Genomic DNA, 20,139 nt, shown 5'->3' on the forward strand with positions numbered 1-20,139 from the left:
TTTCTGTTTTTACAATTCTTGGACCTTGAGGTTGTTTACTGGCCCTGTAAATGAGCACCGACATAAATTTATGCATGTCAAAATTTTTGTATTTACAAGTTATCAATCCCCTAGTTGACCACAGATGCACGGTTAAGCCATGCTTTTTGCTATGTTGGAGAATTTCAGGGGGCACAGCACTCCAGTATAAGCAAACGGGTTAACGGAATATTGGAATAGCAAATGGACACTGGCAGAGAACTAGGATTTGTTCTGGGATTCACTGCGATAGCTTGTGTTCATGTTGGTGTACCCTGTACATGTATCAAAACAACACACTCTTCACACATGTTCTGCACTTCAAACAACACAAATGCAGCACATAATGGTTCCCCGACATGAGTACATGACACATCATTTGGAGTGGTACGATGAAGATCATGGATGAGGCATGAGAAGTAATAGTCGCTGGGAGCAAGAGCGTTTCCGAGTATTGGCGGCAAGATACGAGCACTCAGATCGCCGCTAGCATATCGTCACTCAGGATAGCATGGGCCGTGCAAACACTGAATGATAATGTTGATATCGCAGGGTGCTGAACATCCCATTGAGCTTTTGTATGCTGTTTGTCCTTGAAATTATATAATTTCTAGGTCACAAATGCCATTCATATTTGGTCAAAACTGCATGCTACAATGCATACTGAGCGGTTCATCTCCAGTTTGAAATTTTGTGTCGATTCCCCTTTAAAGGGCCTGTAAACAACCCCAAGGTCCCAAAATTGTTGTAAAGAAAAATAGTGCACTTTTACTTCGTGAACATGCTGCCGCAAAAATTTCTCTAATACGTTCTATATTAACGAAGTTACAGGAGCTAGAACATCGCGTTCAGTTCATTTCAAAGTTTCGCACGGCCTCGTCACCCTTCGCCTTCATAGATGAGGCCTGAGGAGTAAGATGGAGGGGAAGGCGTGGCCCGTTGTCGTGACTCCGCCCACTTCGGCAATGTGACAAGACGTCATCGATGGACGTCATCGGCAAACTCGATCATTCGCAACGCACTTCCGCTTGCCGTCATGCCTGGTTGTTTACTGTTTACCCGATGCCGATGCTTTTCCGCAGCCCTAGTCACTCGATTGGCAGCAAAACTACGTTCCAAAACCTGGACATGAGATTGGCCCGATAATTCTGGAGGTCGATTTTTTGGCAGCAGATTGTCACGCCATCTGGGAGCTGCAACACAAAACACAAATAATGCGTTTAATAATGGGTGTGCTGATCAATAGGTGGAGCGACAATCTGCTCACTCCCAAAAACTGCGTAAGTGAAGTGTCCTGTTTTTGATGCATGAAGCCTATGGAAAGTTTCGCAACTCGTATGATTGAATAGCTCTGTCATAGCTGTAGGTGGGAACAGGAACTGAACTGTCGTTGACTTCACTACTGTTTGTTGAGACCTGGTTTTGACGAATCGACGAGCCGCATGCTGCGTCACGTTGCCGAGTTGTTGTCACTGCGCGTGGAGCATTGTTCAGGCGTAGGAAAGGAGCGCGGGAATCGTATTTCGAATGCTCTACTCTGCAATATTCAGAAAACGTGATCGCTGTGGTCTTTTCTAGGAATTACGAAGGTTGTTGGGTGGTGTAAAAAAAGTCTGAGCCCGTGGACTGGCCATTTAAAATGAAGCGCACAGTTCTTCATGGTGCCTTGCAAGGAAGCTTAGGAAACTGTTGTCATTTATCGTCTCGAAAAAAGGCAGTTAAAGAAGTTCTTAGGCAGTTTTGCATTAAATGTGAAAGAAACGTGTAATTGTTGTTTTGGTTACCTTCAACTGCACAGAAGGCCAGCAATGTTGGTATAATGTGAGTAGAGCAGGCTGGCTGCAACTATAGTTGGCTTCACAAAGAACGCTTTTTTCCATTTCACATCTTCTGATGATGTTTATTTACCCCTCCGCAATTGGCCCAGTTTTGTAAAGCAGAACAATGGGGGCTTCATCAGTGGTGGTGTCTGATCCAGGGACCAATATGATGCAAGCTTTGAGTGGTTCGACTTCCACTCCAGCCTGCTAGCAGCCAGTCACTGCTGCAATCAGCACTGTGGGTTATTAATACAGCTGTGCAGGAAAGGGATACTGAACATAATAAATGTTGGGGCTGACATTTTCAACTAAGCTGAAAGATCAGGTGCAGTGATCAGTAGATGCAATCTTCATTTCTGGCAGAAACTAGTGGAAAATACTGGGTTGAATGCCTTTTTTTCTCAAACTGCCATAGGCTGAACTAAAGGAGGTGACATTTGTCCTTAGAAACCGGCATGTCAGCCGTGCCAATCCGTCTCACTCGTACTGCAGTTACTATAAGCAGGATTTTTTTTTTTTCATTTTATTGAGGTTGCTATGACTGCATTTCAAAAAATGCACAACACTGATTAGACCCATAGCCATAGGCTAGTAGGGGGTCTAACGGGAGAAAGTAAACAAGCAGAATACACTTTGTATAAAAAAATCAGATAAAAAACGTTGATTTTTCAAAAAACGAACAAAAATACTAGAAGATAATATTGGGTTTTAAGGTGATGAAAATGCTTGAGAGAACGTACAGAAATGTATATAGAACACATTGTTGCACTTTGTTAATAAACAATGAAATAATCAAGTACAGACAAAACATCAAACTATGTGTAAGGCTTAGTACATGGTCATTACTATTGATCTACATGTAGCAAATATTTTTTGAGTGCGCTCGAGAAAGCCCTAGAATCTTTAATCTGAAGTGGTATGTTATTCCACACTTTAGCTCCTACGAACTGTAGTAAGCGTTCGCCATACACGTTTTTAGTAGGTGGAAGATTAAAATTCCACAATGTCATGCATCTAGTGACGTGGGACGAGGAAGAAAAGATAGATACATTGAAAGGTACACTGTGTGCAATAACATTGGTACACTGTGTGCAATAACACTGTGTGTTCATTGCTGGTCCGAACCAGCAATGAACAATGCAATGAACAAAGTCTCTGACGGTGGGGCACGTCTCAGTAACTTTGTAGAAGCAAGAGAGAGGAATGTAAAGAAGAGGTGGAGAAAGCGAAGTAACAGAACGGGAAAATGATCACGTTATGGGATTAATACAACTGACTTAGAAAAAAAAGATGGCTTTCACCTTCCAGGCGTCTAGGTTATAAAGGACCGTGTGACTATTTATTGTCGCTGGAATACGGACAACTACGAGACGCTGTCACTCTGACTTGAATAGTTTTTGCTTGCGTTCTTGCTTGATTGCACATAACTGCTGAGGTGCAACTTGGTAACTGTAGGCAAACGGTTAACAGCTCGCCATTGCGTCTCCCTTCTTGTGAAGTAGCCACAATGTGAAAAAGTGTTCTCTGTGAGCTGCTGGTCGGTTCTGCTTGTGGTAAAGTGTGTGCATCTGTTGTTTGTGGACTGCTTGTTATCTGCAAGGACAACACCTACCACCGTGGTTATTTTGTTCGACTGCTGACCTGAAGGTCGTGCAATGAAATCCTGGTTGCCGTGCTTGCATTTTCGATGGAGGCAAGAACTCTTGAGGCCTGTGAACTTATTTAGGTGCACATTAAAGGGCCAGTTAACAGGCTTTAACTTTTTTTACGCGCCCCAAAGAAGCTCGCCAATTCGTAGAGTAGACCGCCCCGATCACGTTTTTCGAATATTGTAGTACTGCGTGCTGCGCAGTGCCTCCATGTCGAAAAAATTTCTGCGCTCTTTTTCTATGCCTGACCAATCCTCCTTTCACGCGCAGTGATGCGAAGTTGTTGATTGGCGACTTGACATAGCATGCAGCTTGTTGATTGGTCGAAACCAATCACAACGATGGTCTACGCCTTCCCCTCCCTGTGAGGGAGAAAGGTGGTGACGCCACGTGAAAATTTGAAACCAGCCGAAATCGATGTTCGAATCCCTGTAAATTCCTTAATTTAGCACAAAGTGGCAAAATTTTTCTGGCAGCAAAAGCGCACATATTTCTTTTTATATCAATTTTTGAACCTCAGGGTTGCTTGACTGGCCCTTTAATGGCAAACTCTGGCGATATCTTGATTCATGTTAAAGTACTGATGCTTTTATGTTCCTCAGATGCTCCTGTCATGGAGGCAATGGTAGGGATACTAAGTAAATCGTAAAATAATTTTAAATAAGCAAAAATGCACAATGCCGAAACCCAGCTAAGCAGTACTGTCTTTGCATGACATATAAGCTAGTGAGAACAGGAAATTGTGGAATGTGTGCTGGTCCCATCAGCGTGGAATATGAAAGCTGTGAACGCCAAGAAGAGCACACACTGTGCAGAAAGGTGACCACGGTGCACCAGGCATAGGGTGTCTGTGACTGACCATGCCACATGCACAAGCTCCTTCGAGCTGTCGGATAATGACAGCTGTGTTTTGTGTATCATAGCTGTCATTATCCGGTAAATGTGGTTATGCCACAATGACAAATGTGAAAAAATGGCAAATGACAAAAGTGACACCCACCACAATCTAAGCTGCATATTCACAAGGTTTACACTCTTATTTTATCTATTACTTATCTTTCCTATTTTTTTATTGCGCCAAGCATCAACAAAGGCGTGAACATATGAAATCGTACTCTAGAGACTTTTTTAAAACTTTAAAAATAGTGCTTAGCACCGAATAAAATAATAAAACATTTTTATAGTCATTCTAAGCAGCACTATTCACATTTATCATTGTGGCAGTTGTCACATTTGATTTGTTTTGTGATGGCTTTGTTTGTGGCATCTTTGGTTTTGTGTGCATTGTGGAAGTGCAACGTAGCATGTATATATTGGCTTCATGAAACGACAATAAACAGTTGGTAGTCTGCGCTCTTTCCTTTCTCCCTTCTCGTTTTTCTTCAAGTTTGTGCAGCAAGTCTATTTTTTAAGTATGAACCAACTAGTATGCATGAAAGTATTACTTCAACCATACTCCAGGATGTTTAGGCACCATGTATGGGTCCGTTTTACTGACTTGCACTAACTGCGTAAGATCGCAGAAAATTTTCACTCGTGTAGCCAGAAGATTACATAATGAGCATGCGTAAATGGCAAGCGTGTCTGGTTTATCGTTACTGGTGTCAGTTGAGCAATTAGCATTCTAGCAGCCAGTGGGACAATACATCCTCTGCCTTGGTAACAAGGAACCTGTACACAATTCTGAGACTTATGAGTACTTCAGACTTGATTGGGGACCATGTTTCATTCCATTTCTAGCCTGACCAATGAACTTTTGTCAAACTCTTGCTTATGTTCTCTTACAGGTGTGAGCTGTGATTCCTGTATGAAAGCAAATTTTCGGGGAAAACGTTACAAGTGTCTAATTTGTTACGACTACGACCTGTGTGGCACGTGTTACGAGGCAGGAGCAACCAACACAAGGCATACTCCAGACCATGCCATGCAATGCATTTTGACACGCTCAGATTTTGGTGGGTGTGTTTGCCTCGTTTATGGTGACCTTTCATATTTTTTGCAGTGCCAGTAGATGCTTGTAGTTGTCACTGAGTTTACTTCTATATGCTGACTTCTTATTGCTTGTTACATAGCCAATTTATGTTTTAGCAGTCGAACCAGCATATTAGCCCACATATGACAAATTTTAGGATATCGAGCAGTTGTGGAGTCTCATTGAATATCTTTTTATATAAAATATTTTATGTATATAATTACCTGTATTTTTGCAATTCTCCTCACATTTGATATAGCTGTTTGACTGTAGTTATGGTACATGACTCATTCCAGGTTGAAGTTATTCTCTTCCTTGACGGGCAAAAAATTTGTTTCATTGGTTTGGGGTGCGCTTCAATAAACGCATTTCAGACATCTTGAAATTCAGTAAAGCACTGAAGTGAACAGAGCCCTATCCGGACATTACTTAGAAGACTTCACTTGGCTTGTTGCAGTGGTAGTTTTTTTGTTGTTAAGGAAAAGAAGTTGGTCGAAACATAGGGAAATTTTAAAACGTGCTTGTGTCTGTATCGATTGTCTGAGAGGATCAAGCATATTGATCCAAACTGCCCTTCGGGCGAATATTGTATTCAAGCTTTTAATGCGATATAATTTCAGTTCAGCTGCAATGACCACACAATAAAATGGGGAAAAAATGTAGAGTAAATGGGGAAAATGTAGAGTAAAAAAACTATAAAATTCGTACTTTTGTACAGTAATTCACAAAAGTTTTTTGAACTAAGAATGTACACGTGGCTTGATAAAACCTAGAATTTTTTTTTTTTGTGGTAGAAGAAAACTGGTTCATAGGTTTGCTGCACTGAGAGGCTCTGCCTAATTAAGGCACATGTCATGATTGCCATAGACTTAATTAAAGCACAGCAGCTATATTTGGAACTGTTCCCAACTTTCCTACTTTGACTTGGTGTCCCTTCGTAGCTGTGCATTGTTGCACTCTAATTTAAAGGGGTACTGACACCTTTCTTTAGAGGTCAATTTACTCTGCCATACAAATCTCCTGTATACTTAGACGACTCACACACTTAGCAAATGCTGATAAGATATTTCAAGGTATTTCATTTTGATATTAGTCAATTTTTTCGTGGCGCACCTACCAATATCGACACTACCGTATAAACCGGACTATAGGTCGAGTGGGAATATAGGTCGACCCGCCAAGTTCAGGTTACCGAAAAAGAAAAAAAAAAGAAAAAGAACCCGAAATTGCCGAACGACATTTATTTGCGAATTGGGCGCACCGCACCCCGATCGTCGGAGCTCCCCTCAACCACCATCGCAACTGTTCCTATTCGTCAGACGAAGCACCACTGTCTTCTGAAGACGAGAGTTTGTCGCTGGCCGCCTCCCACAGTGCGTCGTCTTCCGTGCCATACAGCGAGTTGCTGATAGAACATTTCTCAAAAGCGATTTCCAGCATGGAATCTGGCAAGGAATGCCAGGCGGAAAGCACCCAGCCACTAACAGTCGCAAGCGGAGGCCTCTGTAGGCGGCCCAGTGTCTTTGGGTTGTCGCCGTACATTTACTTTTGGTACTCCAGCCGCACTCGGTCCTTGAACGGCTTGTTTAGCACAACGTAGATCGGTTGGAGGGATGACGTCATACCACCTGGTATGACGGCGAGGTTCGTTTTTCCATCGCCCAGTGCGCACATCGCAGCGTTGGTCAAGTGACCACTAAACGCATCTAACACCAGCATGCTGCAAAGACGCAGCAGTGCACCTGGCTGACGGTTCCAGACTACTCGTATCCATTCGAGCATCATGGCCTCGTCCATGTATCCCTGTTTGTTGACTCGAACGACAACACCGGGCGGGAACACTTTCTTCAGCATTGTCTTACGTTTGAAAATGATGAAGGGCAGTAGCTTTCTACCATCTGCCATGCATGCCAGCATGACGGTGAAGCGCGAGTGCTCATTGCCAGTGGACAACAGCTTCATATCCTTGGCGCCACGCTGCATGATCATGGTCGATGAAGGCATGTCAAACCACACGGGGGTCTCATCGGCATTGTCAATCTGCCCAATCATGTAGTTGTTCTGCTCCCGAAGCCGGTTCACGAAGCCCTGAAAGTTTATAAGCTTGTCCTCGAACTCGTCTGGAAACTTCTGACAGATGGATGTGTGCCACCGGAAAAAAAATTCTTTGCGTCTTATGAATCGATGCACCCAAGAGTTTGGTGGACGAAACTCTTCTCTCGTGAGCTCAGCTTCTCGAGCGAGTTCCACAGCTTTCTTGCGAACGGTATCCACAGTCACTGGCAGCGAGCCTGCATGAACTTCCCACACAAAGTTCCCTAGCGTATTCTCCAGCTGCGGATGAACCGCACTTCGCCCACAAAATGACATTTTCCGAGGATTGCACATCTGCAGCTTCCCTTTCTGCACCCTCCAATAGCGCACGCTTTTTTCTGATACACCTAAGCGGCGCTGAGCAGCCATATTCCCATTCGCTTCTGCGAACTCAACAACCTCTAGTTTAAATGCAGCTGAGTAGTGCCTTCTCGTACCACTACTCATATTCAGTGAACGAAAAAAAGACCACCAAAAATGAAACATAATGTCAAGTGGAGCGAGAACTTAGAACAGATAGAAGGCAAATCACGAACACAAAAAAAAACAGACGAGAGGAAAAAAAACCTGCTATTGGATTTTAATGCGAATATGGCAGTGTCCAGCTTCTCATGCACATGCAAGCCACATGTTGCCAGACAGCGGTGCACTGTCCGGTAGACACCGCTATATAAGACGAGGGGCGACTTTAGCTCGTTGTTTTATTGAAAATATCTCGACTTATATTCCGGTTTATACGGTAACTTGACACCAGGCTACAGTACTAATTCTGGTTATTTCACGTGGCAGTCGGGCTAGTTGCGATAATGTTAATCACCGAAACACGAAAAATGACAGCTTGCGCGTCGCCTTCTCAATCGTGTGCTCGCACCGTGCGGTCACTGTCATCCAGCGTACCTTTGAAGTGAGCTAGGGGAGTTTGGAATAAGGTACGTGCACGCGCCGTATTTACACGCGTAATGAACACACTTTTTTGTCGAGAAATTGGAGCAGAGTTAGGGGGTGCGTATTATGGGGGGTAGATTTTATGAAAACTTTTTTGGGAGGAGCGAAAAATGCGGTAATGCAAAAAAAAAAATTGGGTCACTTAGCCTTTCGCTATTACCATACGCGTACATTTTTTGGAAATAGCTTCTTTGTTGCACTTAACTTATTTTCGGTGGCTGATGGCTCTATCTTCTGCAAGCTGGCCCCAGGCCGCCCGCACATGCCATAAAAACGTTTTGCGGCTATCTTTTCTCGCAATCGTTTAACTGCAACAGTGGTATCTGCTGTGATCTCGAGGGGAGTCCAGAAGCCTGCGCTATGTCGCTACGATGCACTTTGCCAACTTCGTGGTAACCTCTCACGACGACCGTGACGCCGCCGTTAACATTGTTGCAAACAATCAATATTGCAGCAAGCTACCCCCGAAGTATCAAAATTAAATGTCGATAACAAGATTAACGACAAATTACGGCCACCGTCTCGCTTTTATATAAGAAGTTCCTCTACGCGCGGTTGACAAGTGAAGAGAGAATCGGAGGTTTTACTGTGTTGTAGAAATCATCACATTTTTTCTGGACGACGTGCAATTTTTTCTGGTTTTCCAAAAACCTGCAATGCGATAGCGACAAATGACCCTTCAAGATTGCAAATCTTGTTGTCGTCGCTCGAAAATCGCGGGCACGTGGTTGGGCTTTTTGAAAATGCCCGCGTCGGTTGGCGTAGGCAGTTTCGTGACCTTCGCTTGCTGTGTGCTTATTAGCACTGTTGTCTCTACGCTCGCATCGATCGTGAACCCCCGCTGTGGCACACAAATAAGATGGGGGACTTGCCCTCCACAGATAGAAAGACAATACGGCACGCGGCGAAGTGGGAGAGGGAGCAAGCCGAGATGTATCGGCAAAATAATAATAAACGGAAGAGATCCAACGGGTGAGAAGGCGCCAGGTGTCAGTTAGTGGGACTGCAGCGAATGAGTGCAGGGAGTGCATTTATTACGCGGGGTAAAAAAAAATCCAAATTTTTACGACTGAAGCTGGGGGTGTGTTTATTATGTGAGTGCGTTCATTACGCGAGTAAATACGGTATACACTTATCAGACGGCAGATTAATCGTCTGATTTAAAATTTGTTATCATGGCCCCATTATTTTGCCCTGTGAAGTCTTGTGCCCGTGAAACGGGGGACCATTCATGCAAGTTCAAGCAATTGCCGTCCAATCCAGCACTGAGACAAGCAAAAGTCGTCTTTGTGTGCCGCGGTTGAGGCAAAATCTGGATGCCAACCAAACGGAGTTTACTCTGCTCGTTGCACTTAACTCTGGACCCGTGTACAAGCGCAACTTACAGTTGCTGACCGACTTCGAATTGTCATCAAAGAATCATCCCAACGCTGTGGCCCCCCTGTCGTGACAGTTGCCACACATGGGGTGCGCAGCAGACAACCGATGAAGCCACGTGTGGACGAGGATACGTCACGAAAACTTGCGCGTGCTGATACATTCGGTTCCTACTGTATCCTGACATCACAACATGGTATGAGCAGCGCCTGGTGGTGCTGCTCATATCATGCAGGAGTGGAACAGCTGTGCCATTTGCACCAAACTTGCTTACCTGTGCCATTCTGCGCTGACCCACCCCTGCTGTGCCAAACTGGCTTATCAGTGCCATACTGCGCCGCAGCACCAGAATGCAGCCGCAAATTGTGAAAGCCATCAAGCGCTGTTCCTGGAAGTGTGGCTGAAATATTGTCTTGTTGGTTTGAGCCCCGCCACGGTGGTCTAGTGGCTAAGGTACTCGGCTGCTGACTCACAGCTTTCGGGATCAAACCCGGCTGCGGCGGCTGCACTTCCGATGGAGGCGGAAATGTTGTAGGCTCGTGTGCTCAGATTTGGGCACACGTTAAAGAACCCCAGGTGGTCGAAATTTCCAGAGCCCTCCACTACGGCATCTCTCATAATCATATGGTGGTTTTGGGATGTTAAACATCACAAATCAATGAAATCTTTCTGGTTTGATGGAATTGGTTATAGTTTTGGTTTCGTAGAGGCTGTGATCGCTTCAGGAGCAGCTGTGAACTTTGATCCTAAAGGCGTCATCGCGATTGCTATGTGCGCGCGATCACGCCAGCCGTCAGTGCGAATCGCTCGTGAACTCTTCCACGTGCTGCGCTCTTGACGCGAAGTGAAGGCAAGAAGAGCATTTCTCCCCATTTTGTAGAGTTACACGATACAGATCTATGAGAGTAGTTGGCTGCCAGCCTTCTAATTTGTTGCAATCGGATGCATTGTTTCATCATTCCGGGGAAACTTTTTTTATAAAGATGTGGTGGCCACTGCACACAGGCCTGCGCAGCCTCAGTCTCGTCACTGATTAGCCCAGTGTGACACGGCCATTTGCTGCAAGACGCTTTCGATACACGACAGCGCCACTGCAGTCTCACCGGAGGCTTACATCACCCCTGCTGGCTATATAACCCAAGCTACCAAGCTTGGTTTATTAGCGCTTCTACATGCCTGGGTGTGCACACAGAATGAAGTCTATTTCATTTTTAGTTTCGCCATTAGAGCGTCGCCACATCCACTTACAGTTAGCCTGTTTTCTGAAGAAGATATTTAAGATGAGTAAATTATTACGTTCCGTGAACTCTACTAATAACTCCCCTCTGGCATTTTTTTTTTATTTGAATATACTGCAGGCTCTTCACGGCCCATTCAGGAGTGGGGACAACAAAATGCATACTAAACATAGAAAAATAAAGTACACACACAAGATAACAAGAAACAAAGATACATTGTCAGCATCTCACAATTCCAATTGGACACATTGTATTAAGTTCATAAATGATTAAATGGTATTACAACACACAATATTATTGTCTAATCTGTTCTAGTGGTGGATAGTTGATGGAAAAAGGGAGTGTTATAAGCATTAACATGACTGAAAGGTTGGTGGATTGTTTTAGAATGTTCAGTCGCAATGAGGGTTTAGGCGGGTCTAGCAGGTAATGAGAACGAAATATGCGGAATCGACCATGAAATAATTGATAAAAAAAAGTTTAGTCGCGAGATAATTCTGCGTTGTGAAAAAGTTTTAAGTTTCCCCTCTCGAGTAAGCCTGGAGAATTGCATTGCCTCGAGAAATCTGAATATACAAACTTAACTGTCAGTTTTTATATTCTTTCTATTTTATTAATGAGGTGCTTTTGATGTGGACTCCGGATGAGATTGGCGTACTCTAAATATGGTCTAATTAATATTTTATGTGCATGAAGTTTAAGGTGTGGTGGTGCAGTGCGCAATTTTTTCCTCAGAAAGGATAGTTTCTTCTCCGGTTTACGACACATGGCTAAAATATGTGGTTCTCAGTTGAGGTTAGGTGAGAGTGTACCGCCAAACTATTTTACTTCGTCGCTTTTGTCGATAGTTGTGTTTTCTATGGTATGTGTAAAGTCAAGGGGGTTCATCTTATTTGTGAATGAAATGAAATTAGTTTTGGTTGTGTTTAATTTCATGCCCAGGAATAAAGTATTCGCAACGAATTGTTCAGTTTAACTCGATCGTCTTCAATATTTGCTTCGCAGCCGCTGGGGACCGAGGGCCATGGGTTTATTGCTGTAGTTATGTGAGGTATCATCAAAGAGTGTGCAATGGAAGTCCGAGGTACAGTCACTAGACAGGACACTGGCAAACTATCTCAGGAGACAAAAAATCTCATTAAGAGACGACAAATCATGAAAGCCTCAAATGCAACTGACAATATAAATATAGAGCTTGTGGAGCTTTTGAAGTTCATAAATAGGCACAAGGTAGCCGACATCAGAAGGTATAAAATGGAGAGAACTGAGCCTGTAAAAAGTGGCAGAAGCCTAAAAGCAACGAAGGAATACTTGTGCATAGGCAAAAAATTGGATGTATGGATTAAGGGACAAGAATGGCAATGTCATAACCAATTTGGATAGGATAGTTGAGGTGGCGGAGGAGTTCTACAGAGTTGTACAGAAGCCGAAACAACCAGAATGATATCAGAAGCAACAATAGCCCAGAGGGGTTTGATGTCCTACCAGTAACGACAAGGGAAGTAAGGAAAGCCCTAGAAGGAATGCAAAGAGGCAAAGCCGCTGGTGAAGATAAGGTAAGAACAGACCTGTTGAAAGATGGTGGGGAAATTCTGTTTGCAAAACTGGCCACCTTATATACAGTCAAGCCCACATATAACGGCCCCACTTAAAACGAACTTTCGCTTAAAACGAACAATATCCGCGTGACTGTGAAAATATACATTGATTCAATGGCACAAATTCGCACTTACAACGAACGTCTCCGAGTGCCGCTGATCGGTTACAGCAAACGGAGTCAGCGGTCTGCCGACTTCCCGGGAAACCGATTTCGACCACTCATCAGGCATCAGCGAGGTGCCCATACATTCTTATTGTTAAACGCCGACCCTGCCTCTGCGCTTTTCTAGTGTCCGCTCTCCCCAACCCATGGAGGAAGAAAAGTTGTTTCCTTCCTCCATGGCTCGACTGCTCTTTGTTACGCACCCCTCCGTCCTTTGTCCCTTGCTACTCTGAGAGCCCCACATCTCCAAACGAGGCCCGTGTTTTGACACTGCCACCAATCTTTCAAAGACCAGTTGGCCATCTACCCTGTTTTTGATCGCTGGTACTGTCGTTGGCGGCGCCGGCCTGGAGTGACCAGACCATTTGCCAACATCGTCGGCCACCGACTGTATCTGATAGTCTGCGTCTAGTGCACGCGCGTACGCTACCCCAACGACTCTGATATGTGATTCGTTTCGTGTTTAGGACTTGAAGTTATCTTGGGAAAGGATTCCGGGTCATTGGCTGTGTTCATTCTCAGCCCAGAATGCTTTGAAAGTTTTATTACTTTTTTTGTGGGCAACTGGCCTTAGAAACATATTTTAGTGTCGTAATATTTTTAGTTTTGCTTTTCCTTTTTCTCCATCTTTTTTGTCTTCCTTACCCCCTTCCCCAGCACAGGGTAGCCAGCCGGTTTAAAAAACGGCTAACCTCCCCGTCCTTTCCCTTTATTTTCTCCTCCTCCTTATTTCACGAAGTAAAATTTAATCAACTAGTATTGTGTTTATTTGCTATGAAAATAATCATTGAACAAAGTTTTCCAGAATGCTCAACAGCATGACGTCCTTATTTTGCATTATCAACTGAAATAGGGAGTGCTCCAAAGATGACTGGCTCCATGAGATTTGCAATGAATTGAAATATTCCTTGCTCACCACAAGAGTCCTGAGATATTTATTCATGTCCTTGAGTGTAATGCAACTTCCTTCTCCTCCAGGATGTGAAGTTAGCTGCTCCAGATTTCTCCAAAATGGAAAATTTTGGTGCTCCTAAGTGCTCCAAACTTGAAAGTTATACTGCTCCAAGTGCTCCAAAATGAAAATTTTGCTGCTCCAAGAATCGCTCTAAATTGAACCTCGATAGTATTTATTACTGTATACTACGAACATGTGAAAAAGGGTAGGAAAGAAACAGATGGACGCCCGTCTGTCTCTTTGGAGCCCCTCTTTGTCATGTTCCTAGTTTCGTGCCAGTAACGAGATGTTCAGCAAAATATGTCCATTTAAGGGGAGATGCGGGTCGAGAAACGCGAGTTTTTTTTTTTCAGAATTACTGATTTTTTAATTTTTGCCTGTTTTGATAAGATTAGTACCTCTACTGTTATGAAAAAAAAAAAATACAGGTCGAGACTTAACTGGAAATGCTTTAAAATTGCATCTAAAGAGTAAAAGGTGCCTGTTAAAAGGCGCAAAGTGTGCAGTCTTTGAGCAGCTTGTGGCCGATAATGCGCCGCCGCTTGCCATTGTTGATCGCATAAGCTGAAGAGTCGAGCCTCACTCTTCAAACGACAACAGTTTTCTCGCTGATTCAGCGCAAGAAATAATAAAAACAAGCACGCTTCTGTGCGTTTTTTGAGCGCCGCGACTGGCTTATCACGTGGTACGGATCGTGGGACCGCCATTGGCCGCTGTGCGCCTGTATGTACTGTGTGAGCCTATTTGCAGGGTCCATGTCTTGTTGAGCAGTGCAGCTGAACAATGCTTTTCTCGTGTAATTATCTGCGTTATGAATGAAAAAAGCCATTGCTCGCAACTGAAAGCCGTTGTGCGGCGCGCTCTGTAGGAATAGGCTACGAGCAGCTGGTTCGATTTGTGGCAGTTGTTGGCTTGCAAAAGCCAATGCATCAAAAGTCATTCAGACTTGTCAGCTGGAAAGTTTGTGATGTGGCAATGGATGATGTCAGCGCCAATCTTGTGAGGTCGAAAGAGCTCACAGTGAGGGAACTTAGCAGGGACGACATTGCCATTATGTATGACGGTATGTGGCAAAAACATGGCCGCAAAATGGCATGACACTGGACTTAGTTTGGATTTCGCAGTCCTGTCGAACTTCTTCCTAGCTTGCAGTTGGCATATGACTCTGCCAGATGGAGCGGAAGTTTGGCAAGCGTTTCACGGCCCTGTCTGTGAGCGAAATGTCTGTGTGGATTTGGCTGGAAAAAGCAGAGAGAGACAAACTTGTGGGGCTGGCGTATTTTAGTGGCAGTGGCCACTACAAGAAAGATTGTTCTTTTTGGTTGTCAAATTTCATCAGATTTAATGATATCTTTCTTAATAAAAACTCAATTTTAACTTTAAAACTCAAAACACAAATTTTGCCATTTTTTTTTCAATGTGCCCCTCCTTTTTCAGGCACTTATAGTGCTCGGATCTGAATGAAGTTTTGCCCAAATTTTTTCCAAAGTGTGACAAATGCAAAAATCTAGCTTAAGTTTTAATATTTTATTGCATTATAAAAAATTGTATGTAAACCTTTACTAGGGTAGGTGAAATATAAACTTTTTACGCCTATTATTTTTCACGCCTATTACATATTTTGTATGTGCTTCCTAATTAGTTATTTGCATTCTACACTTTATTTCAAACACCCCGCCGCGGTGGTCTAGTGGCTAAGGTACTCGGCTGCTGACCCGCAGGTCGCGGGTTCAAATCCCGGCTGCGGCGGCTGCATTTCCGATGGAGGCGGAAATGTTGTAGGCCCGTGTGCTTAGATTTGGGTGCACGTTAAAGAACCCCAGGTGGTCGAAATTTCCGGAGCCCTCCACTACGGCGTCTCTCATAATCATATAGTGGTTTTGGGACGTTAAACCCCACATATCAATCAATCAAACTTTATTTCAAACATCATGAACTATGAATAGTAAAAAATTACGGAAGATCAGGCATGAAAAGAAGGGGGGCAAAAGGGTAAAGGTTTTCGCTTTGTCATGTTTCAGAGCTAAAAGTATGCAACTTGTAAGAAAACTAATAATATATTTGAAATCAGCATGAAAAGTTCCATAAACACCTTAAGTTTCATTGCTCTAGGGTGAATATTGAAAAAAAGTGTCTTCGAGTAGCATCTCCCCTTAACCTTGAAGTGTAGCATGACGATAGTTATAACACGAGAACAAAACTACGACACAGAGACAAGAAGGACACGAACGTCGTCGTTTTGTTCTCGCGCTATAACTATCGTCATGCCATACCAACTAGCCCAAGCTGCCACACTTGAAATGTAGCCTTGCGGCAGTGCAAGTTTTCTTTGGATGGTAGGTTTCATGGCATAGCAATGCTGTGTTACAATGAAACCACCTCTGTAGGGGTGTTGTATGCGGTAAAATGTACATACATTCGTTCGCTTAGAAATTTCGAATTATCGAAATTAATGTCAAAGGGAATTCGAATACTGTGATATTCATGTGAATATTCGAAGTGTCCGAATATTTGCCCATCTCTAGCTTTTTTCAAGTTGTGTCGACTAGTGGCTAAGGAATGGAAAGCTACATACAGGTTTGGATGAATTGAACCTTCTACATAATAAATGTGCTTTGGTTCAACTTCATTTTGCAGTGTATTGTTGTAGGCACTACCATGTTCAAGTCATTCTATGTGCCTTTTTAAATTGTCTTTGCTCAAAATGACATAACTTGAAAGTGACAGTTTCTTTTTGCTAGCCTGATATTTCATTCTATTTATGCAGAAATAGAACATGAATGACTTGAGGGTGAATAGATATTTGAATGAAATTAATTACTATTGAACACTTAAGTCAACTTATTATGACATTATATTTGTTGAAATAACATAATGAATACCTTTAAATAATGTTTAACCATGACTCTTTTAAGGACAGTTATTAATAAGTGGCATCTAAAAGGGTTGTGAGTCCTGTATTTTGCATGTGGTGGCTGGAGCTTATGTACTTGAGCACAAGGTATTCGTAATATTTTTGACTGCTGCATTTTCATATGAGCCAGAGCATCTATCCAGTAACAAAACATTGAAGCATGCTTTTGGCTAAGCCCATTTCGTAGGTGTTTGTTTTTTTACCCGCGTTTTTTTTTTCTCTTCTGGTCTTTTGAAAATTCTCAAGAGCACAATGTCTTAAGTCTACTCTGAAGAAGGGGCCTTGCGAGTTCAAGCTTTCTTGATAGTTTGTTCTCCATACTGACAATAGAGGCAGCTTTTAGTTTGGCCTTATTTGAGTATGCCTGAATGGGTCAAGGCACTGTTACCACAATTACTGATGAGGAGACTAGTCATCCTTTTTTGTTTTTACTTCTTCAGACCTATACTATGGTGGGGAGGCTGTTTCTGTGGAACAGCCGCAGTCATATACCTGTCCAATCTGTGGCAAGATGGGCTTTACCGAACTTGCCCTTCAAGAGCACGTGATAGCCGAGCACATGGATGCTACATCAGAAGTGGTGAGCAGTTCTGGACCTTATAAGCTGTTGCCATAGTGTGCTGAACTTTGTCCTTGTCTAGCGTGGCATGCATTAAGAGGTTCAGTTACTAGTGAAAAGTAGCGGCAGCTGTGTTAGTTGATGTGACAATCTTACTGATGGAAAAACTCGTAGTTTGCAGACAAAAAATATAAAGGAAAGAGGAAGGTGCCCAAGTGCCTGGTGCATTTTATTAAAATATGAAATATAACTCTTTCTTAAAGCCCATCTACCAGAAAAAAATATAAATGTAGTAAAACAAAAAAATTAAACTGGAAAGAAAAAAAAAACGACAGGCCTGCTTGGAAGGCGCAGTACAGTCGCAGCGAAAGCTAGAAAAACGGCCTTTCAGAGCCTTTTCTGAACACTCATTGGGTAACTGCTGCAAGCATACTTGCTTAATGCCCACTACGGCATTAATAATAAAAATTTTAGGGTAGTAGGCCGCTTTTTGTCATTCTTCTGTGAAGAATGACAAAATTCCACTACACTATTGACAAATTCCACTACACAATGACAAATTCCACTACACTATTGCAAGGAATTTTCTGCCAATTGTTCATGCAGTGACTGATGACGATGAGGAATTATGGCTGAAGAGGGTATGTGCCGCAGTTGATAGGGGAACAAGAACGAGGTTTTGTAATGAGTTGGAGCATTGGACGACCCACTCGTTATGCTATTCGCATTGTGCAATGAATAATTGTTCTTTCACTGCTTTAAAACACTTTATGAGTCGTATTAACGCGATTGCTTTCCCAACATTAAGCCTACCTAAAGCAAGTTTGCCAACAAGTCCCAAGCAGCGGCATGGCTCAGTGGTAGAATACTGGGCTGGCACCTAGCTGACCCGGATTCGAGCCCTGCTGTGTCATTGGTACTAGGTTTTTTTTCTTATTTCCTGCGATGTGGTTACGAACATTGGCGGTGGCGGTGAACAATTCTGGTGCTGCGCGATACCAGAGTCGTGATTACATAACAGCGTTCGCTGTAAAAGGGTGATGCTGTCGATGTTAGAGAGGGAACATCTGAGTGCGGCCCACGCCCCATGCAGCGTCATGCACAGCAAGCAGTTAAAACCAAGCGCATGTGCTAAAAGACTCAGAAGGGGCACATGCCACGTGTCGTCTGCTACTGAAATGCCCCTTTGTTTGAATAGGCTAACCACCCTAGTTCGAGCATGGCCATGCTGTCGCGGGCCTGCAGAGTGATCGCACTCCAATAGGCGTGTGAATAGTTTGAGTGAATTTTTACTTATGAATCCCTGCACTTAAGCATAGGTTTCCTATGGTTCAGGTTGGGGCTCGTTGGATCATGATTGCAACAGGGGAAGAAACAGCGTAAAAAAGTCACGGAAGGTAAACGAGAACTCTGAAATCATTAGCAGAGCGCGTGGGATATGCATACCCAAAATAAAATGCACGTTATCGAGCCGTACCTTGTCAATTGGCAGCCAGTATTGAAATCGCACCACACACAAGTTTAACACTAACGAGGTTACGAATAGGACACACACAATCACACATACGTACCTTCTAAACTGCACTTTATCAAGCCGTACCTTGGCAATTGGCTGCCAATATTGAAATCACACTTCACACAAGTTTAACACTAACGAGGTTACAAATAGGACACACACATATCACACATCTGTCCGAAAATAATCCACCCATGGGCGAGAGATGTGGAGAATCACTTAGTATGCTTCACATCCTCATTCAGTGCACTGAATTGGACGATATCAGAAAGAAGCACTTCACATTACCCTACTGACAACAATTTCCACTGAATCCTGTCATGTTCTTCGGTAGAGGCCCGCTTTTGACATGTCAGTCACTTTCTACTTTTTTTTAAACGATTTACATAGTTATCGTATCATACACCGAGGGGATCCATAGCACGGCCTCTCTGCAGAGGTCGTTGCTGCGGTGACTGCTATTTAAAAAAAAAAGGACCTACTTCGTGGCCCTTGGACTCAATGCCATGCTTCCAAAATCACGACCACAAGTGATTGATTTTCACAGCAGACGTCACACCACTTCCATAGTTTTAGTATTTACATGTTTTACCCGCCTTTACTGCGAGGAATTTTAGGCCCCTATTCAGCCACTTAACATGATTATTTTTCGCAACTTCACATCCCCTGAATGTCATTGTGAATAACTGATCATTGTTATCATTACATCATCTTTCATGGCACTCTTTGGCCGAGCATGGCCCTTGCAGCACTAAAATTCATATATCGTCATTGTTATCACATGCGTTTGGTTTTTACTGCTTGCGCTGCATGAGAGCGGGAGCCACACACTTGCGTGCTCCCTCTAACAGTTGACCGACTTGTGCATGACACCAATTTAACTTTGATAATAACTTCCAGGAGCCATTGTCAAGGTTAATTGTGGCAGGTCACTTTTACTTTCATAGCTATTTGGGGCCTCTTAGAAATGATATGAGGGTGTCTATTATTGAATTAGTGTTGCAATAAAAAAAAGCCAGTTGCCATTCTGTACTTATTCAAGATTTCACATTATGGGAAAGTTATTGTCAACAGACATAAGATTGACGCAGTGTTTGTACTCGCCGTCTATTTTGTCAGATCTTGGGAACCGAGAAAGATGTTGGCATGACTCTAGTAGAACTCACTGTTGGGCTAGTTGGTGCATGTCTTGATTAAATAGTCAACTGTCAACTTCACACCAAATTCACACCCACAGAGAGGAAAAACACATAGACACCACAGGCGCTCACTTTCAACTGTTTATTCCTTGAGGAAACTGGCTAATATAAACCCACTTCT

At 43.2% G+C, this 20,139-nt stretch overlaps 1 protein-coding gene across 1 annotated transcript in view; it reads left to right on the plus strand.

The window, feature by feature from the left end:
* The window catches only part of LOC119175670 (E3 ubiquitin-protein ligase KCMF1), an 89,685-nt gene that overhangs the window by 13,852 nt on the left and 55,694 nt on the right, over positions 1 to 20,139 (plus strand). The window contains exons 2-3 of the mRNA XM_037426600.2: positions 5,275 to 5,442; positions 17,185 to 17,324. Coding sequence (XP_037282497.1) covers positions 5,275 to 5,442; positions 17,185 to 17,324 — 308 coding nt within the window. The remainder of the gene's footprint in view (positions 1 to 5,274; positions 5,443 to 17,184; positions 17,325 to 20,139) is intronic.

Source organism: Rhipicephalus microplus, chromosome X (genome assembly GCF_043290135.1).
Source record: "Rhipicephalus microplus isolate Deutch F79 chromosome X, USDA_Rmic, whole genome shotgun sequence".
Classification (NCBI taxonomy): domain Eukaryota; kingdom Metazoa; phylum Arthropoda; class Arachnida; order Ixodida; family Ixodidae; genus Rhipicephalus; species Rhipicephalus microplus.